General features: G+C 45.5%; 2 protein-coding genes across 3 annotated transcripts; both read right to left on the bottom strand.

Moving 5' to 3' along the window:
* Positions 1 to 612: 612 nt before the first annotated feature.
* COLGALT1 (collagen beta(1-O)galactosyltransferase 1) lies at positions 613 to 10,604 on the bottom strand. Its single transcript, XM_062598378.1, has 12 exons — positions 10,552 to 10,604; positions 9,608 to 9,718; positions 9,392 to 9,509; positions 8,250 to 8,384; positions 7,775 to 7,979; positions 7,513 to 7,632; positions 6,075 to 6,151; positions 5,707 to 5,813; positions 4,978 to 5,110; positions 4,172 to 4,299; positions 3,296 to 3,502; positions 613 to 2,052 (listed from the first exon to the last, which is right to left on the bottom strand). The coding sequence occupies exons 1-12, from the start codon at positions 10,560 to 10,562 to the stop codon at positions 1,785 to 1,787; spliced, it is 1,620 nt and encodes a 539-aa protein (XP_062454362.1). The 5' UTR covers positions 10,563 to 10,604; the 3' UTR covers positions 613 to 1,784.
* Positions 10,346 to 22,628, bottom strand: NIBAN3 (niban apoptosis regulator 3). Of its 2 annotated transcripts, XM_062598376.1 has the most exons (14): positions 22,478 to 22,628; positions 19,717 to 19,847; positions 18,513 to 18,644; positions 17,929 to 18,043; positions 16,601 to 16,768; positions 15,959 to 16,074; positions 15,753 to 15,857; positions 14,747 to 14,909; positions 13,879 to 14,066; positions 13,196 to 13,351; positions 12,815 to 12,931; positions 12,481 to 12,588; positions 11,495 to 11,606; positions 10,346 to 10,747 (listed from the first exon to the last, which is right to left on the bottom strand). In XM_062598376.1, exons 1-14 carry the CDS (start codon positions 22,530 to 22,532, stop codon positions 10,563 to 10,565), a joined length of 1,851 nt encoding a protein of 616 aa, XP_062454360.1. In that variant the 5' UTR covers positions 22,533 to 22,628; the 3' UTR covers positions 10,346 to 10,562. The 2 variants fall into 2 exon arrangements, with proteins under 2 accessions (XP_062454360.1, XP_062454361.1); XM_062598377.1 differs by lacking the exon at positions 12,481 to 12,588.
* Positions 22,629 to 24,330: the final 1,702 nt, after the last annotated feature.

Raw genomic sequence — 24,330 nt, forward strand, 5'->3', positions numbered from 1 at the left:
CCCCACCCCCACAGCCCCGCGAGCCCAGCCGCAGCGCGCATGCGTCGGCGCCGCGGCAGCTGTCTCGCCCCGCCCCGCCCCAGCACGCGTGCGTGAGTTCCGGGGCGGTAGCCCCTCCTCGCCCTGCTGCAGTGCGCATGCGCGATCTCCACGGCGACCGTCGTTCGTCCCGCTCCCCCCCCCCCCCCAACAGCTCCGCAGTGCGCGTCCGTGAGGCTTTCTTGCCTGCTATGTTACTTGTCCCTCTCCAAGTGCCCAAGGAAATGAGCACTGCCGGTAAGTTTAACTCTTACTCTGCTCACGTCCCACTTGCAGTTCAACTTCAGTAAGAAGGAAAACACCCCAAAAATCGTTTTCTGATCACCAAATCAAATCAAAAAAAAAGGCTGTGAAAACAAGCATGCTTTTACATAGTACCATGTTTCAGCACTGGCTGCAAACCCAGTAACAAGGTACACACAACCAACAAAAACCAGCCTGCAAGCGAGAGGGGCAGAGAGAGGGCCCCACATCACCCGGTCTGGCCCAGCCAGCCGCGGCAGCCCCTGGGCCGCACTGGGCCCTCGCAGAGCTGCCAGCCTGGACGCACCCTGAAAAAACAGATCGGTGCTGTACAAGAGGTAAAGACTTTTATTAGACTGGCGCTTTGGGGGGACAACACACTAGCCCTTCAGCCCGTGACCCTTCAGAAAGGGGAAGCCTTCCTAAGTATTTTAGAGGTAGGTCTAATTTTTCAGGGCAGAACTGACTGGGTTGATGTGGGAAACGCCAGGCAAATCATGGGCTGTTCAGCCTCTCTCCCTTTAGCTTGCAACGCACCGTACGTCACAGCTGACTCCAGCCCCTAACAATAAGTTTAGTAGTCTTGCTTTTGGTAGGAAACATCAGGGGTCTCGCTCCAGCTCGTAAGACATGTACCCACAATACAAATAGCAGTGACCTCCCTAAGAAGACACTGAGTAGGGAAAGGGTCACATTGAGCAAAGGGACCTAGGGCTCCTCCAGGTCCCAAGGCGCTTAGGGTAGGCAGCCGCAGATTTCCAAAACTGCTGCCCCTACTATAAACTGACTTCAGCCTCCAGGGCTGTGAAGCATCTCTACCATAAAATACTTAAAAAGCGAGTTTGAGCTCAACAGAGTTCAGCTTGTGCCATGCTCCTTCCCCAGGTACTCTGGGCTATTGGTGAGGAAATGGGACTGTCCAAGTCATAGCCAAAGATTTTATAAAAAGAGGAAAAACATCTCTCTCATACAGAGAGGGATCTTCAGCTTGTGTCAGGGAATTTCGATAGCTGTAATCTACAGACCTGGCTGCATTTTACCGTGCTTTCCCACCCTTCAGTCAACATTAATCACAAGATACACTTCCAGGGCAGATGCACGTGTGCAGCAGCACAAGCCAGAAGACAATTTGCCTATTGAGCACCAACTTCCAAAATGGAAAAGAAAGCACTGACATTACAGCAGTTGCCTGCGTAAAGGTCTCGCACCAAGGAGCAACAGCTGAAAAGAACCATGGAGCGAGCCTGGCCAAGTTTTTTCAGCATTCTCTTCCTCGCATCCCAAAATACTGGAGGTCAGCAGGGCTCCAAACATAAACCCTCGCCAGCTTCGTCACCTAACCAAATCTGCCTTTACATCCTTGAACAGAGAATGAAGCCCCGGTAATCCCCCTACTTCCCCCCCCTGCATATAAAGAATGTTATACCTTTTCTCATCATCTAACCCCACTCCTCCCTACAAGCCAGTCCTTTTGTCCATCTCCTACGGCAGGCTTGATCTGGTCATAGCTCATCTCGAGCAGTACTGTCGAGAGGGGATTGTAGCACATCTGAGTTCTTGGCCTCATTTCTCAGCTCCTGCTGCTCTTTCATTTTCTGGGATTTGGCACGATCCCAGTCAGTCTTTATTTTCTCATTGTTCCACACCACTGAGGTCTCTGTGTCACTGATGTAGCCATCATCACCGGTATAGTGAGTTGGATAAACTAACAGTGGCTCCACTGAAAAGGCCAGCAAGTTCCGATCTTCAAAATGCTTCATGTAGTCAGAGCTGTGCACAAAACAGAAGAAAATAGCATCGTACGTCCCCCATTCACTTTGCAGTCCACTTTGAGCCTTAGCTTAACCTGCATAGCACATCCTAACCTGCTCAACCTCTCGATCCGCAGTCTCTCCAAGGGAGGGACAGCAGCAGAACGCAACGATCCTTTCGGGCTCAATTCATAACTACTCCAGGCGCACGCATAACCAAGTCCCTCCTTCAGAAGTACCGTCTTCCTGCAAAACCCTTCTTTCTCCCAAAGAAGGGCAGCAGCAGCAGCAGCTGAAGAAAATCTGGTACCTTTAGGAATCTAGAGCTAGTCAGATGTTTCGAGGCCAGCTCCAAATTTCTCGGCACGCTCCAGCCATATCCGAGTTCTGTAGGGGTCTGACCACGTTATACAGCCAAGCAGAGAGGGATTACCCAGCACAACAGCACGTCCAGAGCAGCTACTGAATGCTATCCAGAGGCAGGTAACATCCAGCAAGAATGTCTAAGAGCAAAGGCCTGGACTAGGGCAGATAATTGTCAGCCTCCTCCCAGTGAGACAGCTTCTCAACCTGGCGAAGGATCTGCTGCAGGTTTGCTTGCCACGATACAGTGGCAGAGATTTTTAAAACCGTATCAATGGGCAAACCTAGGGAACAAATCCCTCTATAGACATCAAGCCGCCCAGTTGCAGAAGGGCTACGGCATGTCCCTTTCGCATATGCTTCTAGGAGCGTGCACAGCCTTTTAAGTAACTCGGTAAATTCATTGTGTGGCTCTGAATACAGAACAGCATAGGACTTCCAGTTTTGACAAAATACAGCTATTACGTGAACAATTAAAAACAGGAAAAGAAAAGAAGAGAAAGAAAGGAAGAAAAAAGCCCTATGAGGGGCCTCCTTCTTCAAGAGACATTTGAAAGCTTTTCATTACTCGCAAGGCCTGAGGAAGCTGAAAGATCCACAGACACGGTATCTCCAGACCAAACCTACAGGTTACTATCAAAACGAGTCACAGTCCGGGAAACAAAAGGTGCTTCTGAATTTGATATGAGTGTGACAAAGACTATGTTAAGAGCTTTTCTCCAGGGGAAACGGACTCCAGCTCTGGAGACATTCCCAAACTTGCACAAGGAGTACTTGCATTGGAGCTCTGCCCATAGCAAGCGCCATCCTCAAAGCACGCTTCCCAAGATGTCTGTCACTAACCCACCCCCAGCTACCGACATCGGCAGAGGTCCCCTGAGAAGGCAATCGAGACTCACACAGGATGTTTGTCAAACATGACCGGAAGAAATTCATCAACGGGTAACATTTTGGAGAGCGGTTCAGCTGCCAGCAGCTTATGAGCTCCCTGTAGTGAAATCACATAGGCCAAAGTCCAGTAGGAATAATCAGCCTCCACGAGGTTCCGCACATGAGGCACAGACTTTTCAGGATGCTCTACCTGCATCCGCTTCCTCCCAATGTAACTGCAAGAGTAGAGGAAGGTGCAAAATTAAGTCTCCTTCTAGAAACACGTTCCAGGTTCTGAGCTAAGAAGCACTAAGAAGAGTACTCACATGACAAGAACAGCAAAAGCTAAGGGCAGCAAGACTTAGACGATCCTTGTCTCTACAGTAATTCACTACAGGTAGAGAGCAGAGGATCCAGGTGCTCATACACCACAGAAAAGAAACTTCCCTGCTTAATAAAATAATTGACTTTCTGGCAGGCAGGGTGCAGTTTCAACAAGATGTTCCACGGCAGAAGGAAAAGGCATAACCTTCAGCAAATTGCCCTATGCCATGACCAAAAAGTACAGCTTCCAGGCATGAGCACAAAGGAGCTGACAGGGTCTCAGCCGCTCCCAAGTTGGCCAGGATGCCATCCGTCTCCTTAGCTGGAGCCCTCTCAAAACAGGCTCCTCCTGCCCATAATCTTTTTCCTTGAACACCTGTAAAAGTGTGTGACAACTACCAGAATGAGAAGGCAGACTCATTATGGATTTCTTAACCAGTTATATAGCCTTCCCGTAGGGCACTAGCCTTTTGTGGCAGTAATATATGGCAGCAAATGCATCATTGCAGAAATAATTACTTACAATTATGAGAGGGAGCCTCATGATGCCTAAGTTTGGCCATTCGATTTTCTGTACTTACATCAGATCCCAGTCCAAACCCTCCTCTTCCAAGTCATACATGAGATTCATCAGGCGCCGCTTGAAGAAGATCTCAAAGCGCAAGTCATCCTCAAACACTACCGATTTCTCCAGCCCCCTCTCAACAATCTGGCAATTTAGCAGAAGATTTTTTTTAAAAAAACAGGCAAATCAGAAAAAAACCCAAACCAACACTGACTACCGTGTTCCTCTCCTTCTTGCCCAAGACCTCTTCCTATTTCTTCTGCTACTACAATAAAGACTAGAAATTCTAGAACCAAGAACAACGCAGGGACCTACAGAGCTGGCAAATCAGCCCCATCCCTACATCTTGCCTTCTCAAGACAGCTATAAAATACAGGCTCCCTTTCATTGTCATCAGGATTAGGAACTCATCCAGTTACCAAGAGCAGCCAGACAGAAGCCTAATTTGTAAGTCAGCCTCCACGCACACCCTGTTCAGAACTTCTGGTGCGATCCAATAAATCGTTTTCCTAATGCTCACGCCAATCATCTGGCCAAAAAAGCACCTGCAGATATTCCTCTCCTGACAAAGCAGAGACAGCGCTTTCTCAAATGTCTCCAGTGGAAACTTCTCCCAAATCTTTCCCCTTCTCCTCATCCACAAAACCTGTGTCCACATGCTTGCCCTTTGTGCCTGCCCCCCCACCCGCAAAGCCACAGCAGAGGGAGCATCAGCAACAGTATGACAGATTGCAAGCATATGACCAGTGAGAGCTCTTTCATTGCAGAAGCACCAAGATGCCCAAAGCCCTCTTTAGAACAGTTTCTCATTCACTCACTCACCTCCTTCCAGATCTTGTAGTGACTGAGGAAACAACCCAACTCTCCTTTGGTGAGAGGACGGCCATGGTATGGATCCTTATAACCTGGCAGCATTTTAATTCCCAGAGCTTCTACCTCACTGCTATTCATAGCTCTGTAAATCCACAGAACAAGGATTAGCACCTTCCTATTAAACACAAGACAGCTGCCAGATTTGGATCTCAGATGAAACTTTCCTCCCAGGCAATCCCTAAGCTATTTCTACCAGTCTTCCACAAGGAGAATCAAACCCAGGCCTCAGGACTCTCGCTTTCCTAGCAAGTTTATGTAGAACACAGGCAGCCCGTATCACTATAATATGGCAATGGCTCACAGAGCTACTCAGCCAGCATCTTTTTGCCTTCCCTCCAAGGCTGTGCATATGCACACAGAAAATATCAGAGCATCCAAATCCAAGTACTGGTCACCAAAATTCGAATCACAGCGTGATAGGGAGAATGGAAGGAGAAAAGCCCCACAGTCCTTGGCAGAATTCTTTGGGCAGAGCTCTTTCAGATGGGCGCAGGAGGCATCAGTGACAAAAATCGGCCTCCTCTTTCTCTTCCAAAAAGCACCATTCCTCTGAAATGTGTGTTGCCATCCTCCATCCCCTCCCGCCAAGTTCTGTTTTTCAGGGACCTTTCTGGAGGCATTTCAACTCCTTCTACTGCCAGGAATTGTACTGGCACGAGCCTGATTCTTGGGACTCACTTGCCATCCACCGCTTCAATGATTTTGCACTCAATCTGCTGTTCGTACAGCGTTCGCAGCATTCGGTCTCGTCTGTCTGTCCGGCGCTTCAAGTTAATCATGAAAACCTGAAAACAGAATGTCTGCTGTCACAAACTTGCAGGGAGGTTCCTGCTTTATGTGTGAAGATAAAGACTAAGCAGCAGTCCTGCCACATTCTGCCTGGAATTCAACGGCAGAAACAGCCACCGCTCACCAACAGATCCATCGAGACCGGTCAGAGGAGCACCTGTGACCAACAGGGTAGCCCAACTGCTCAGTTCAGGCAAGCTAAACGTCATTCTTCCTCTCAGTGCCACGATCATATAAAGCAAGAGCGCAGAGCTTACCTCATCAAAGCCCATCTTGTCAGGGATCTTGGGTGGGACAGATACGTATTGCGAAGGCTCTGCTGGAGGGTTCTTCACTAAAGGCGAACAATAAAGAAACCCGTTTGCATTCCATTTTACTCAAAGCATTAACACACACAGACACAATCATGGGATCTCCACCAGTGGCGCCTATTCCTTTTAGGGTACAACTATGGCTACACAAGGACAACTGCTTAAACAAATACCCGTAACAAACAAACAAAAGTCGCGTCAGTCTACTGGGGATGGAGAAAGAAAAAACAGCGTGACATCTCTTCCGTGATGTTCACCTCATTTTATGCCGCCAGAACAGCAAAGCACCCAACTGGTAATACTAACTCAATCCCCCCATACATCCAGCAGGAAAGATATACTTAGCTTTTACTGCTGATTGACAAGTTACTATATTATACTTTCATTTGTTATTCACCTCAGACTTTTCCTCTTCATATAAGAGCTTTCCAGTCTCAGATCTATGAGCAAATAAGAGAATGTTTGAACAGGAGACCATCGACTAGAGCTGAATTTACAGAAATATTCTGTTTCTGCGGACAAGGAGAACGAAACTTGCGAAACACGAAGGAACGCATGCAGTCTGCAAATGGCCAAAGAAAACTGAAAATAAACCTCTGGCATCAGAGCCTCAGATTTACAACATTGTTTCAAAACAATGTTGGCTTGAGGCCTGGGCTACCTCTCCTGAAAGGTTCACACTTACAAAGATGTTCCTTCATGCAATTCTGTCCCATCCTTTTAAATACCAGCAGAGACTCTACTTTCGTAAAAGAACCTTTGTGCAGACAAGACCAAAGATGTACTGTGAACCTGAGGCAGCAGGATACCCAAGGGAGAAGAGAGAGTACAGCAAACTCCAAAATATTCTCCTCCTCATACTGTAAACATGAGACTTCAGAACATTGCTTGTGTATGCCAAGGGAAGAGGGTGCTGCCACAGAGATCTTCCTGAGACCAGAGGCTGAGAAGAGGAAAAGCTGAAATAGAAGTCAGTGGAGCCAACTGCAATCCAGAGAGACCACAGCCCTTGGAAGTTGGGAGGCGATAAGGCAAGGCCAGAAGATACGGTCTCTACTTTTATGTGGCACAAAAAAAAAAAAAAGTCCAAAAAATATGTTTAACCAGATGTTAAATGGCCTAGCTATACCACCCTCTTCACGCCTACAGGAGACACCAAACCTCCCTTAGAGTTACTTTTGCAAGGCACAGATCAGTTCTAGATGTGCTGTATTAACTATTTCTCTCTTAACCTCTTCCTGCAATCACCAAGAAATCCAAGACGGGTGAAAGACTCAAAGGCGTACCCCAGGTAAGCAGTACAGCTTGAACGTAGCACAGAGCAGATCTGAACTGAAATTCCGTAGACCTCAGTTCCACCCACAGCAGTCCCAGTACCACTTACCCATGATCTCTAGCTGGACATGCATGAAACTCTCCATCTCATCCTGCAAGGTGCTGTGGGATCTTAGCGGCACCGGAAGAAAGCCATAAACTTCCTTGTTACAAACAAACATCTGGACTTCTAAAATTAACACACATGTATAGCAAATAAAACAGTGCTCAAATCCCACTTCCTCACAAATCCAGCCCATTACAAAAATACAAAAATATCCTTCAGGCTGAACTAAAGAGAAACAGTAGTAAGCCATTACCCACTAGCTCACCTGCCTGCCTACAGGAAAATGCAAAAACAATGATGTCATCAAAAGACCAGGTGTAATCAGGGTGCGGTGGGTAGAAAGCAAGGTCTCGGGAGGCCTCTTTCCGCAAGTCAATAAGAAAAGTGGAATGCACCATGGGGACAGCAAAGCAGCCACGTCGATCTCGTTTCCGAATAGGAATGTAGGCAGGAGTGCGCTTATAATAACCCTGAGAAAAAGGAAGATTGACACATAAGCCTTTAGGTTTGCTTTTCATATTTCTCTGCATCCTGCATTTGCAGAACTATCCAAGCTAAGGCAGAAAGAAACTCCAGGGAGGAGCACAGAGGGGAAGAGAGCGCAGCTCTAGAGTGAGCAGGAGCCAGGGAGAGACAGACACAAAACTCCATGAAGATTAGCACCCTTACTAATAATAATTCAGAGCAGTAGGAGGGTAGCAAAGAAATAATATGAGCTAGAGACTCAGACCGTCTCTTACCTGAGAAGTCATTCCACACCAGAAATTAGAATAGGCAGCACGAGAATCGAGCATGGGTGCTACCACGGTCTTATTCTCTGCCATCAGCAAGTCCAGGGTGTCTGGATTCGTCAAGATGTTATCCGCATCAACAAACTGCAACAAGCACAGAGAAAGCCAATGCACGCAGTTAGTCATGTTGCAGCCAGTCTCTCTTAGCATTAGTCTAGCATGCCATTCAGTGAATATTTTCTGCTTGGTTATCCACGTGCCCTGCAGGCTACCCCCACGACTACACATGCTCCATCCTACACAGCATTTTGCAAAGCCAGAGTAACACTGATAGGCATTTCTTCTCTTTCAAGAAATTAGAAGACAAAGTGACCGGTCCCACCCAGAAAGTACACGGCATACCAAGATGCGCGTCACTATGTACCAGAGTGCCCAGGACACAACCCAGCACGGATGCAGGACATTACAGAGCAGCTGATATTTCAACTAGAAGGCCTAGAACACATCTTCAGGATACAGAAGCAGTTCACAAAACTCTCCAAAGGAAATCTTTCACACAGGAGAATGAGAAATGCAAAATGAAACGTATAACATAAACAGCAGCTATCCCAACAGCTAGATCACCTGTGACAGCCAAGTTGACATTTTACAAGAGCAATTTTTTGTTTGTTGTTACACATCCCCAGCTCTCAAAAGATTCAACAGCAACCAACGTGACTTGCACAACAGCAGCAAAAGCACTGGAGCTTTCAGAACGGTTTGCTTTTCCCTACTAGGGAAAAAGAGCATGCAGCAGCACTCGTTATCCAGCAGCTACAGTCAGCAGCACAGTCCAACCGAGTACTCCCTGTGAGAAGAGAGAGCGGTCGCGATCTGTCAGGGCACCGCAGGAATTAAACTCGCTTGCTAGGTCGCAACGCACTGGCCAGAACCCAAAATGGAACGCCAGGGACTCCACGGCCTGCGAGTTACTAACGCGACACCTAGCTCTTTGCACGCTTCTGTGACGCTGCTGAAGAGCCAGCACATTGACCAAGTCAGCAGCAAACAGCAAAGAAAAACTACCAGGCGTAAGCCAAAGCCATCAGGTCGTAAACTGGATGTCGCCACCTGGGTGCCAAAGGGCCCCTAAGGGCCGGCAGGTCCCTTACCAGGATGTAGTCGGCCCACATGTCCCGGGCAGCCTTCAAGGCTGCCTGCCGGAGCTTCATCACGTGCTCGTAGCGGGAGTTTGACCAGTGCTTTGGGCCTTCCTCGTCGGGGTAGGACCTGCCGGGAAGGCAGCGCCCGTGAGGCGGCTGCCCCCGGCCCGGCCCGCCGCGGGGAGCGCCGCCGCCCCCGGCCCGGCCCGGCCCGCCGCCGCTCACCGGGGCTCCTCCAACGGCCGCCACTCCACGCGGTGGTAGAGGCCCTGCACTCGCACCAGCCATTCGCGCAGCACCGCCGTCGTGTTGTCCGCGCTGTGGTCCGTCGCCACCCTGCGACAAGGGCACTCAGCCGCCGCCGCCGCGGGCCCCGCCGCTCCCCCCGCCGCCCCCCGGCCCCGCCCGCCGCCTCCCCCCGACCCGGGCCCCACCACAGCGCCGTGCGCTCCTTGGGGTGCCGCAGCCGCTCCAGGGCGCCCAGCACGGCGGGCAGCGAGTGCGCCGCGTTGCGCGCCAGCAGCGCCACCACCACGCGCGGCGCCCGCAGCGGCGACTCGGGGCTCCAGCGCTCCTCGGGGAAGTAGGCGCCGGCCCGCGCCGCCGCCAGCAGCAGCGCCAGCCGCAGCCGCGCCGCCGCCGCCGCCATGGCCCGCCGCGCCGCCGCCCTCCGGCAAAGCCCTGCCCCGGGACACGCCCCTCCCCCGCGACACGCCCCTTAAGCCCCCCCCGCCCCCGCTCCGGGGGTGGGGAAGGGAGGGTCGTGGGAGAGCGCAGCGCGGCTGCCTTCACCCCCCCGTGCCCCTACTGCCACCTCAAACTCTTTAATGCGACGTCTCCCTCCCGCCCTGCTCCACGTTTTCCCCCTCCCATGCGGCGGTTTTGGCGACAGAGGTGTCTGCAGAACACACTCCCCCCAGGGCAGAGGAGGGGGTCCAGATCCAAGAGGCTTTTCATCCGTAACAGGGGGACACTTCATACGTTGTATTTGTTTTGGCCCAGCGGTCCTGTAACGCAGACGTCCCGTTCTGAAGCCGCCTGCTGCCTCCAGCGTCCATGCTTAGGCCATACTCTTATATGTGTTCCTGCTTGTTTATGCCAGCAGGGAGCCTCACATTTGCAAAGACTTGCAACCTCAGCTGAGCCTGTGCCTTACCCTATTTTCTCACCTGAGGCTCATTTATTGACTGGGGAGGTGGGAAAATCTAGTATCGAATGCACTATTGCTACTCAGTGCTCCCATTCTTATTTCAGAGAGTTCCCGGGCTGTCACTTCACGGAGCAGGTTATCGGTGCTTTCCAGAACACAGAAGAAACTGTCACGGTAAAGATTGTGTTTGTTACGACCTGAGGCCTCTTTCAGGGCTGAAAAAAGGAACAAAAGTAATGTAAAACATCAACAAACATAAATGCTGACTTTGCCACAGGCGTATCTGTTTTTAAATCCGAGGTTACTTCTACAAATCACTACTGCCTGACCCATCCAAGTTCTACTACGGCAGCATGGTGCAAACTGTTCTAGAGGCACTTAAAAGACTGTTGTCAAGGGTGTACCTCTGCTCCTTCTCTTCCCCTAATGTATCTAAATAGAATTTTAAAAGACCGTTAAGGCCAGTGTGTTTAGAGGAACCAGTCGTAGCAGATGTTCAGACCACACTAATGATTCATCCTTAGCATAAAAGCTCTTCTGTTCCACACTTTAAAAGGAAGCAGTAAATATGCAGTCCTCCCATGACATCATGCTTGTAAAATGAGATTTTTTTGCTCACATTGGCCGGTAGAGGTTTAGAGGTTACAGTGAGCAAGTGGGAACAGTGGGGGGAGGAAAGAGAATTGGCAAGAATAAGCTATTTCAACATTAGTATTCTGGCAACATTAGTATTCTAACCACAAGGCAACATCTGGAAAGAAACTTGAACACAGAAACATGGAAATCACTGTATAACTACTTTAAAAAAAATCAGCTGCGTACAACAAAACAGAAGTTACAAGCCTAGCAGCAGTAAATATTTTGGTGTCAGGATATTCCCTCCATTCTTTAGCAGATAAAGGAGGAACAACAGCTATAAATCCATCTGCTTTGCCTTTTGCAGAGGAACACAATTTCTTTACCTTTGCTAATGGCTTTCAGCAATACAGCCAGAACCATTTCTTCATAAATATTTTCCACATTTATGATGCCACTGAAATCAGCAAACACGTAACTTTCATATTTTGGCAGCTCCTACCAAAGGAAACACGTGAGAGGACAGTCAGGCTACGTTAGTATCACATACACCTCAAAGACATACGATCAGGGCCAGTACTGGTCTGACAGCGTTTCAAGTAAAGCAACATATTCCTCTAACATTTGCTTATTCCTCTAACATTTGCTTCTTTGCTAAAGGCACTCAACATTACCCCTTGCTAATTAGAACCATTAATTCCCTCAATACGATCCTGCATAACACATCATTTGTATTCACAGCTTATCAGAAGGAAAGACTGCAATCAGCAGCCAGGACGGGAAGAACCTACAGAAATTAGTTAAGACTCCCTAGAAATCAGGCAGAAGAAGAAAGGAGAGCAATCAATGCTCTCAAATTCCAGAGACAGAAATATTTTCTCCCAAGTGGAGTGCCCTTCAGTAAGAGCAATCCAGAAACCACCACTAGGACTAGCTACAACAGGAATCAGTCCAAGCAGCATTCTGGCACAAGGCAGTAGATGAAAAAGGGGGGAGGGGGAAGAGGAGAATGTTCTGTGAAATTGCTAAACGACAGTCATATCTACAGTGTGAAAGAGAATATGACTTATATCCATTTGGAAGAAATTTATTGGGTGCCTTGTGCAAGAGGGCTGTGATGGCAACAGTTACATAAAAGCTCTTTTCTTCAGGGTTACAGTACAGTTCCTGAGCACCAGAATACTAGAGAGGGAAAAGCTGTAATGAAGGGAAGACAAATCACTTATCCATCCAGTAAAAACTTCTGGGTTTGCACAGCTTTCCAGAAGAACCAAGTGATTTTATTTTTGCTGAGCTAAAATCTGCATACATGAGCCCCCTTTCCATCTCAGCAGTCAGACCCCTTTCCAGACTCTCTCAGATTCAACCTTACCAGTTTACACCTGGACTCCAAATGCTTCAGCAGAAAAGGAAGAAAAATCTTAACCAACCACTCCTGAGCAAACTGCTTCCGGGTGGAACTACTGTCATAGTCAAATTTCTGCAAGCAGATGACAATGAAATTCAAAGCAGAAAAAGTTCTGTTGTCAGATGCCTTCTCTATAGCCACCACTGTATCCGTTGTGTTAAAACGGCACATGGAATCATGGGGAAATACTTGGATTAAAGCAGCACCACTCCACAGAAAAACAAAAAGCCCAAAGATTTATGCATCCAAGTAAGATCAAACATGCAGGGAAGGACAAAGAAGGCATCTCACACCTTACCTTTAGCACGCGATCTTTGACATTTTCTAGCATTTGGACGACTTGGTTACAGTCGGTTGCCTGGCTAAGGCATTGCTCCGAAAGCTGCTGGAAAGTATAGACGGAATTCTGCATTAGCTGTAAAAAGCAAAAGTCTACTGAGTGGGTACCAGACACACAGGAACAGGGTTTCACTCTGCATCTCACCCCAACTGGGAGTGACTCTCCTGCTTAGTCAGAAACCTTTTCAAACCTTTGCTTCATGCCTTCAGGGCAGCCTAAGAAGAAATTAAGGATGGAGGGCACAAAAAGTGAAACTAATAGCTAAGATTGGAGCTCATTCACAAGGTCAGCCCATCTGAGCTTTCTCCAAGCATGTTTTCTCAAAGTCTCACCACTTACTTGCTGCATGAGGTTCTGAGCTCCGAGGACCAAGCTTGTCACGCTGTGAAAGCCAAATCTCTCAAGTCCCTGCAGACTTTCATTATAAACATCAGCCTTCTCATAACATTGTTGCATGATTTCAGGCATCCAAGACGTTCTCCCAAGTGTCAGAAGCTACAACAGAGCAATAGTGCATGACTTACACAGTATACAGTGTCCTTTTTCTTTTTTAATATTCATTCCCTACGTTTGGAGCCCCAGCTCTGTACTATTCCTCTGTACTATTCCCACTTTCTACCTTTCCTCCATTTCTGGTCAGGCCTCAGATTCTCTCAGGAATGCAGGACAGCGAGACAGTAGGCAGCTACATGTGCTCAGGGAAATGGTATAAGAAAGAGAAAAGCATACTATGACAACTTCCTAGTATACCTTTCCAATACTATATGCAACTGAAGAGACTTTATGCTTAATAAAGCTCAATCTTGGGGTCAGTGAGAACCTTCTTGCCAGGATTCAATATCTGCACATTAGCTGTGACACTGTGACAGCAAAGCATATACTGCCTCAAGAATCAGTTCTGCACTGACAACTGCCACAGTAGGTAGAATGCTTGTATTCCTGTCTGCAGATTTAACAGCAACACGGTCTGCAGGGAGCCGGAAAAAAGCAGTTGCTTTCATCATATCATCTATGTATTTTACCTCTTTTTGCAAAACTGCGATAGGAGAGTTCCGTACAGTTCTGACCATCTCATCAACTCTCTGAGCAAAGAGCGAGCGCACCAACTCAACTCCTGAGCTGATCGGACGCATGAGTTCCTCCATCACACAGTCCAGATCAGGCTCCACTCCCTGGCAACAGCACGATTCTGCTGGGCTTTGCACTGTGGCTGTCAAAATGGAAAGCTATGGGTTGTGCGATAGACTGTGCGAGACTTCACATTGCCCTGCATCCACTAGGCACAAATCCAAGACAGCGGGGGCTCGGACTGCATAGAAACCACCACCCGATAATTTCTGCCCACGGTCAATGTTTTATTACATGCAACCACGGTATTTGTTGGTCTAACAGTGATATCTAAGCCAGCAGTTCACAAATTAAGGACTGCAACTATGGGCAGGAGACTTGAAGTTCCTCCTATGAAAAATTATTGGAATTTCCAGTATAAATATGGATATTCAACTAAAACAAATTGTTAAGCAACAGTAAAATGACCAGAATTGTTTAAAGAGCACTTTGTGAAGAATTAATTCCTTCTCCAGCCTCACTGTTAGCAGATTATGCATGCTACTCACACCTGTAAGAAAATTGCAAAGTAAAGACTATCAGCTGTAATACAGACTACATAAAATAAGAACAGCTTTGCTGTCAGGCCAAAGAAGTGACCCAGTGTCCTGTTTTCAACAGCCATCAACAGCAGAGGCCTAACATACAAAAGGAGTTCCTGGGCTAGAACAAGGTCCCATGTTTAATAGGCCTCTAAGAATGTAATCCATCTGTCCAATTCTTTTTTTGAACCTGCAGATATTTCTGTCTTTTCTCCCAGCCTTTTGCCCCCGTTTGTCCAACCTTGAAGTTTTTTGGCTATCTGATCCTTTAAAGTCAGCATCTGATCCAGGTCTGGGCGAATTTTCTTCTCCAACTGAATTTGTAGTTTTTCTTTCTCCCTCTGAAAAACTTTGAACTCACTGGAGACTTGACTGAGGATCAGTGTGTAAGCCTCCTGCAGAAACTGGGTGGCCATTAAAGAGCAGGTGAACCAGAGAGAGAGAGAGAAAGAAAGAATAAAGGAAAGGTAAGAGGCATCATACAGGCCTTAGGCAAGTTTTGGAAACATTATTGTCTATTCTAACAGAAGCAAATCCCTTGTTGGGTTACTAGGTTCACCAGTAAACAAAAGACTGTCTTCCATCCATGTCACACTTGTAAGATTCTTCTCAACTCATCCAGAAGCATCTCACTTAGCCCAAATATGAAGTAATTCATTGTCCCTCATTCCCCTTATAATCATTGCCTCATTGCCCGTATGCAGCAAACCAGAACTAAACATACCTTTCACACACTATAACACTCTCTGTCTTTGCACAGTGTACCACTACAGAGAGCTGTTTCACGGGAGAAAGAAAAGGCAGAGAAGACTTGGAATGGACATTGTTTGTCAAATTGTTCTTTATTTTGAAAGTTTGTAAGTGAAGGTCATGTTTATAGCTCCTCTGTTCTCTCCAACTGTAGAGTTTTAAATAAAATGATCCTACCAGCAGTTTCCACAGTGCTTTCATCTCAGAACTCATCTTTCCTTGAAGCAAATGAGTAAGTTTGTGACCAACAAACCACGCACTGGTTCACTGTTATGCAATCTCGCACTGAAGTGTTACAAGTAATGCTGCGATTGTGCAGCTTGCATCAGGCAGAAGGTATCCCCAAATTGGATAAGGCTCTCCCAACAGCAGAGAGAGTTTTCTCCCATGGTGGTGCGGAGGGGAGAAGGGGGGGAAGAAATAATAATAATAAAAAAAAAAAAAACTAGGTGAGCCAGCATAGACTTTCAGGAGCAAGTAACGACCTGTGCATTTACCTGGAGCCACAGCTGCTTTCTCTGAGGTTCTGACCCTCTGATACGCGGGAGCACTTGAGACCGCAGCACTGGCAGCAAGTCTTCCATTAGCACATTGCCAAGAATCTAAACCCCCCCCCCCCATCAGAAAAACTATTTAAACCAAGTTCCAGGCAACAAACTTGCATTAAATGTTCTGGTATTGGAAAGCTCAGCACTTCACAAACCTCAGGTTCCACACCCAAGAGAAGATCGCCTGCCCTGTAGCTACCTCTCTCTTGTCTATAAAATCGTACAGCCTCCAGAAATGCTTCAGCTTCAAAAGAATCTCTCCTCTGTAATTCTGAAGACAAAAGACAAGTTAGCCTAAGTTACATTTAATTAAAGATTACTTAGAAAAACCTACTTGATTTTAATCACATTCAAATGATATGTATGTAAATACAACACGATGACTACAAAATGCCAAGATGACAAATTTTGTATGAAACCTACTGCATAGAGGAAATTACAGTACTGGTGGAAAAGAAGAGGGGAAGATATTCTAAACACTTTAGTGAATCCAAATGCAGCAGCCTAACACTGATTCTCAGTATTTCCTAAAGGAGTGCCAGCCAAATCATGTGATATTGCAGGAATTTAGCAACTATAAAATTATTCCAAGGGAGAATAAAGACTGCAGGAAATTTTCTCACTGTCTAGGCATAGGAATTAGAAACCCAAGAATTTAGAGAGACCTCGTTTATTGCTGGCTCTTCCATGGAAAGATCCTCATAGTAGAGGGCTCATGCTCTCCGCCTTCACGGATGATACCTCTTCATTAGAGGGACTACCTAGAGGCAGACACCTACCAGATTCCAGAGCATTACCTGTACTGTGATACCGAATCCCATCTTGAAGAGCAGATTTCCAGATCCGCTGGGATTCTGCAGAGTTTGTGCAGAAACAAAAGTGCCTCCGGAACGGATGGTAGAGGAAAAACAAAAACTCTCCTGGAGGATCAGCTAAGGTGTTCCAGCCCTGCTGGGAATAGCCACCTTGGGGTGGAGGAAAGGGAAAAAAAAAAAAAAAAAAAAAAAAAGGAGAGCATATGCCACCACAGGAACAATTTGAAATTAATGTTTCTATAAACTCAAAGCAATTTCCCAGCAACTATTGGTAGGTCTGTTGTCTCTCACTGAGTGCCACCGTTATACTAACGAAATAAAATGCCCAAGGCCTGCTGTATCAATGTGTGATCCAAGGCCTGCTGTAAATCAGCAGCTTATTAGACAATGAGGAAACAACACAGAGGGTGATCAGAACCAGCCAGATTTCAGCCTTTACTCTGTGGCAGGGGAAATGCCAAACCAATGATGTGAGATTGGGAGTTTGTATAGTCATTGCCTTTCCTTTTTTTTTTTTTTTAGCACTATTAGAAATAATAAATACAAATCTGATATAGTATTATAAACAGTAAGGACCATGTAAACTATTACAAATATTTTGTTCTAAATGCAATTGGTAAAGCCTCACTTCCTTTTTAAGCAGCATCTTCAGCATACTGGAAAGACGCTAGTTCCACTAGCAATTTTTTAATTGCTGTCCATAATATAAAAAGCCATCAGTAATTCACATATCACAGTCAGGTATACATTTTTTCAGTATGCAGCTATCTTGTAAAAGTGAGACTGAAAAACTGAAAGAGAAAACCATTTCCAATGAATTTTGGTCATTGGTAGAAATGTCTCTGCATCTGCTTCTAATTTTGGACCACTTCGTTTTAAACTGTTAGTTTTTCAGCTAGCTAAGTAAGGTCTTGCAATCTGCCAGAAGTCCTAAACATAGCTGTCATGTTCCAGGGGAAAGACACACAAGAGAATAAGGAAAACCATAGAAAAAACACGTATTTAGCTGTCTGAGATCCTGATAGCACAGAGTCCGCGTAACATCAATAAAACGTTCAGGTTAGTGTCCAAATGTTGTAGCTCTGTCTATGTGTAATGAAGATTCCTCTGTGTCAGACCATTACCCTCTTTTGTGGCAGGAACTGCAAGATCTCATAAACGGACACAGAACCTGCCTCGCATTATTGCTACCGTTGCTAACACGCCATTCGAGGCATTGGTTTTTTTGTAATGCTTTGAGATGCCCAACTGGATTCCGCTCGTAAATGGGCCAATATATATTTCTTAAGATCGACACATCATAGAATTACCTGCAAATCCTTGGCACAGACTGCTGACCAGTTTGGTGTATTCACTTAGTGAAGTCAACAACAGGTAGCCAGACAAAGCAGTCAAGCCTCTGGGCTCACAGCCTTTTCCCAAGGCCTGGGAAAGAAATCAAATGGAGTGTTCTCACTGCAGGTTTACAAGCAGAATTATTTATACAGATTTCAATTCAGCATTTTAGAGCAGCTGGCAACAGCAAGTGGTTTTGTTTCTCATGACTTCACTTACAAGGCCAACAGCTGTAGAATTCAGTAGCTTATTACACAGCAGAATGACAACAGTTAGAGTAGGTAGGGAGGGAACATAAGGCAACACAGTAAACCGGGATGAATTTTAACGAGATAGAGTATATTTGCCCTTGCAAAGAGAATCTTCTTCCAGAGATCCAGGTGTGAAGTGGCAGGCTTTTACAGGATACCAGCTATATCCTGTTATCTACATTTGCACAGTCCTGTGCTGTCTTCTGTCACGCCTGCGGGGTATGCCTAGGAACGTTTGCAAGGAGAATGACCACGTAAAACCCTTGACGTTACAACCTCTACAATTGTAGCAAAAGGTGCATAGTTACCTCTTTGCTTGCAAACCATTCCAGGGTAAAATCCCCAAGAAGAACAAAGTAATTCTCCTTCCACCTTTGAGAATCTTCATCATACTGAGAGAGCAATCCATCATACAAAGTAGCATGAGGTGCCCTCTGGATCTGAGAATACACAAGAGAGAATAGTGAGCAAACCCCAGCAGAAGCGTCAGCTCTGTAAGAAAGAAAAGTCACATTACGCTGTGAGCAGTACAGAGTGGGAACCTGGCCCAATCAAGACTTTTGCTATTAGCACAGCATAAATAATTGCAAGAAGCAATTGAACAAGGACACCTAGCGGTCACAGAAAGCAAACAAAGCACCTAAATCAAGTGCATGTGACACTCCTTGGTAATCTGCAGTGATTCTGCAGTGATTTTGACACTAACCTGTGAGTTAGAGCCTTGGCTATCGATCCCACCTACTCATCTAAAATATTAACACAATGCTTAGCATAGGAAAAAAATGGTATTACAAATACACCACACAAAAAGCTGACAGCTTTTTAATGATAATAGAATAATGAGAATCAGAACATGGAAGTGTCAATTCTTATTCCCAGGTGCCGGTCAGAGGCATGCAAGTTCTCTCACTTGAACAACAACAAAAAAACACCTGCACATTTAATAAACACAAGAACCCTTTTCTCATCTGAAGATGACAGAGAGAATGGGGAAAAAAAGTGCAAAGAATTGTGCAAGACTAGGAGAAAAAGAAGCAACTTTGAGGCACTCAGAGGAAAAGAGAACACCTCTCAGTTCCCTAACAGCGCTTTATATATTTATCTTGATCTTGAAGGAGTTAGTGTGGTCAGGAAGATACGCATGCAGGTGGTAGAGATGCTAGTCTTCTAATTCTACAAATGAGCAAGTCCCTCAGAAGCGAGCTTGCCTACCTTTACAGAGGCATGAAACGCATAGACGGCCACGTGACAACACAAGCGTACTGTTTGTTGTCACAGCCATCTTAAATGCGTTCTTAAACATCTATTTTTTAGGCCATAAAAAATAAACTATCCCTTAGTAATAGGTCAGTGATTTGCATAATATTAAACAATTATATAACGAAGCTGCAAAGAGATAGGGAATAGCAGTCAGTCTTCACATTCATAAGAGAACGTGCGTCCCCAAGATCAACCTCAGGAGGAAAGCGTTTCTGGGTGATGTGACATCAGGTGCGAAGGCTTATCATTTACCTTGCTCTGTAGTAGCTGCAGGGCAAATTTGCCTTGCAGGTCCAGTTCCCCTGAGACCTGTCGCAGAAAGGCAGTTGCAAGCTGCCTCTGGTAATAGGGCAAAAAGTTCTTCATCATGGCAGCTGTGCAACCTGGGGGAGAACCACAGAGACTGGTTCACTTGGTAGTCTCCTCATAGAGGAGGCAGCCTTCTGTTTCTAATTAGCGTTTTTCTCTCCTCCAAAACCAGCTTTTGAATTAGAAAGACAACTCTCCAAAAAGCAAGGCTGCTAATTAAGCTCCAGACACCCAGAGTTTGCAAACACGGCAGCCTGACACGCAGTGCTGCTGTAAGGCTACAGGCAGGCTCTGCAAGAATTGTTAAAAACTCACCGTGACCTCTGCGATCCAGACATTCTCCTCACTGTGCTGCTATGTGTTTGTAACCTCCGAATAATGCCACTTGCTCAGAGAGACCTCTACTACAGCAGACATTGCATTGCAAATGCCTAACCCAAGCCAGGCAGTTTAGGGAATGTGCACTCCTATTTTTGACTAGTTCAAGCCAATGCCTTAAATTGCATCAAATGCGATACAGTTCAGTGCCATTTTACAGTAGAGGAAACTGAGCACAGAGGCATGAAGCAACCCTTTTGTATCTCAGAAGGTCCAGAGAGGCCAAGTTCCTCATTTCTTGCAGTCACCACTGGACCCTAAACTGTTGACGCTTTATCATCTTGGGAATCCAGTCAGTATAACATGTGAAGATGTCTAGTGGAAAAAGGATCCAAAATGTCAGAGGGTCTGACACTACTCAAAAATAAAAGACTTCTATATGCCACTGCTTCTCTAAACATTTTCTCCATCAGCTGAAACGATGAAAACAAGGGAGCAAATTCACTGATAGCTGAGTTGTTGAAATGTCATGCCTAAAACCATAGTTTGAAGCTGCGGAGACTTCCAACAACAGCACATTGACTACCCTGCTACTATAAGGGATCGCAAAGAGGCAGAGAAATATGTTGCTCAAGAAACAGGAGGAGGCAGGAAGGCAAGAGGAAGCCAACAGTCTAAAAATAAGGCATTTCCTAATTCTCACACAGAGAACCATTCAAAAAGGGAGGTACCAGAGAAGAAGGCTATCAGATTAGTTTCACACACACACACACACCGTCCTTTTTTGTCCAATTAATGCCTTAAAATCAACACCTAAATTAGGTCTGACATCTCACAAAGCCCAGATTTAAGCTCGGCGAGCACTAAGCCAATGCTGGCAGCCTTACAATGTTGAGAAGTACTTACACTAAGCACTAGAACTTACCAGATGGCAGAAAAGGAATTCAGAAACAGCTATCTCTTCTGGAGACTTGTGGAGTTCACTGGTACTCTTGTGGTGGTAAAAATCACACTTTCAGGAAGAAGGATTTCCCTTTATTAATGTCTCCGAGTTCATTTATCTCTGCCTCGGAGATGATGCTTCAACGGTAGAAATCTCACTTAAGTGTAGAGGAGCCAGTTTACAAGTAATCACTGTTAAAGTGACTCGTTCGACACAGCAACAAGTAGAATCGGAAAGGGTAGTCACATCTGACATTTTACTGGGACCACTGTATGCGCATCAATAAGCATTTTGAACGTACAATCCCCACGCTTAAGTCGATGCACAGAACTCTCCTTGCGACATATATACAGATTAATTACATTCAGTACTCAGGAGGACAGTCGGGCTGTTATGGAAGAAACTGAACTCCTGTCCTGCCTGTTTCAAATGCTTTTCCCCAGTTTTTTAGGCTTGAAAAGGTTTAAAAGCTGGTTCCACACCGCACATGTAACCCACATTCTCTGTCCCCTGCACTGGGATTCAGCTGGTGATGATCACTGTTGTATGCAATAAGCAAAACGCTAAACAGTATCAGAAGGATCCTGAAAGTTGCTGAACAATGAATTTGCACTATATCTCGACCGTTGCAGTTATTCAGTCCTTCCCCAATGTTGCCCAAAGAAATCAAAGTGGCAAGAAAAATCTGAGTGGTTTTAGGCCAAAACCAAAGATGGCACAAATCACCTGAAAGCATCAGTCAACCTAAGCACATACAAAATACCTAGTTCAGAATTTATGAAAGTTCAAAGACTGCAGACCTGACACTGTCAAGGATTGGAACTTCCTGACAAATGATCTTCAGCTGGGCAGCTTTCTTTGAACTATCCACAGAGCATTGCTGGAGTCCAGCTTGCAGGGACAATTTGCTATTAGTAAGGGATTCAGTGAAAATGCAACTCATATGTTAACAGCAGGGAAAATATCCAGATCAGGCTTGGATCAAGTAGATCAGTAGAAAGGAAAGGCTGGGAGAGAAAGTGTCCTGTAAAACAACCAGCCTGAGCACGAGTTACTCTCAGTGCAAGCAGGAAGCAGCTAATAGAGCTGAATGTATCCTCTTGAATTTCATAGAGGACCCTCTGCCACCTGTACTAATACACTACTGCATTTAATTTACTATTTAAACAACTATTACGTAATATCTTAGCTCGCTAAGCTGATTGCCAGTAGGTTTGATCTTGCCCTCTCTTTACAGCCCAGTCTAATGATTGTATTAACACTTGTCCCGTGAATGTTTTCTGAGGACAGTTTTGTGGCAGTCTTCCCTTGCCCAATACAGATGGTAATACATAAATGTAAGTAAGGGGGATTATGAGGCTATATACAAAATTAATTATAATCAATTATAAACAGAAACTTTTTCTTCAAAAGGCAATGGAGATGCTAGAAGCCATTTCTTACCTCTCAGATACCTGCGCTGCTTCCCACTCAGTGGGCTTGAATACCTTCCTCCCATCTTCTGCTTCAGCGTGCTCACTGCCTACCAGGCTTCAAGGTCAGGGTCTGAGGAAGACAGAGGACATACCACACACCGATTTTTTTAAGTTCTTAAAGCGGCAGGAATTGTCCTTTTCTGTCACGCTCTCTTCCAGCTCATCAGCTCATAAATATTCAAATAACATTTCTCATATCAGCCCCTTGTCTACACCCCTACTCACAAAATAAACCTTAAAGAGGCAGCAGCACCACATTTTCTCTGCCCACACACTCCCTTTTCTCCTAAGCCTCTAACATTAAAAGGGTACTAACTTGATTTCTGCTTTATTTTCAAGACTGTGGAGTCTATGAATTCGTGCTCAACATCACAACAAACTTAAGAAGGGGTCTCTGCTTGTGACGGGGGTAATGAATTTGGGAGTGAGGCAGAAGTGAATTAAGTGGGATGAGGGGATTTTTCTGAGTTATTTCTAAATTTGAGCACATGTCATGAAAACAACACTGGTCACTGCTTTACTCTACAGCTGCCCTCAGTTCTCAGTTCCCTAATTAAGCTGAACTAAATCACCTTCTACTGTTACTGTTAGGCAACTGACAATTTTTGATACCTTTCACACTCCACAGAACATGTAGAAACAGGAAACCCTAAGCAGAAACATTAAGCACTTGCATCACTCCTAGACTGTCTAAGACCAGTCTTACATTGGTCAAAAAGCCAAAGTACTTCCAATATAGAGAAATCGATACATTAGACTTTAGGGTAAAAAACAAGAAAAAAAAAACGATAAAACCCAGATGGAAAAAGAGTTCAGAATCATTAAAAGGGTGATACTGTGCTACATAACTGAAAGAAGCAGCTTTCTACAAACATGGCATTTGGAGGCAGGATGAACTAGCTGTGTCTCTTGGCTGTCTGAAAATCTAGCACCATGCACTTCTGGATTCACATTCGCACAATTATCTTATTAAATGTTCTGTAGTACATCAGGCATAAGAACAAGGATACATGTCATTTGAGATGCTGTGTGCAATTTACATTAATTTGAGTTTGAAAGTCTTGTCTGTACACATCTGCTTTACTGGTTTACTTCATATTTTAAGATGCAGAGCTGAATAATCAGGCAGACATAAACATGATTTTAGTTAAGCTTGTATTTCTTTAACTCACTTTTTACTCTCACCAATTCCTAGTTTTCACCAGTTCACCAATGAAATTGACATTACTTCTTTTCTGCAAAGAACTGGCAATGAAAACAAGGGGTAACAGAATAAAACATAAACAAGGATAAGAGTTCCAAAACTGACAGCACACCCAATCTTTTAAAGAGCAGTAAAAACATCAAAAAGGAATGGAAACAATTCAGGCTTCTCTAGATGCTGAACTCAAATACTGGAAAAGAGTTAACAACTGTAAAAAGGCAGGTTGACACGATAACCAGTCACAAAGTCACAGGAGTCTCACCAGACGTTAGTCTCACGGAGAAGATAGAGCTCTTAGTAAAGAGACATGGAAACTTCACCAGATGTTGGGGAAAATATGTTTAATTTTGTCTGTGAATAGCAGAAAGATGAAAGCAGCAGTAAAAGTCAGTGGGTGGAGAGGAGGAAACCGCTGCAGTCAAACACTGAAAGCACTGCACACAAGATTCCTCCGCAGCTCCTTTCCCTGTATGCATGGGGGAAGGGGAAAGCGAAGGGGAAAATCAGAGGAGTACAGATGCATTTTTCTGCCTAGCATTTCAGTTGGCAAGTTTGCTTCCTCCTCCAGCACCAAGACCACATCTGCCCTCAGAGAGGAACAGCAGCAAAAATCACAG

This window comes from Rhea pennata, chromosome 33 (genome assembly GCF_028389875.1).
Source record: "Rhea pennata isolate bPtePen1 chromosome 33, bPtePen1.pri, whole genome shotgun sequence".
NCBI lineage: Eukaryota > Metazoa > Chordata > Aves > Rheiformes > Rheidae > Rhea > Rhea pennata.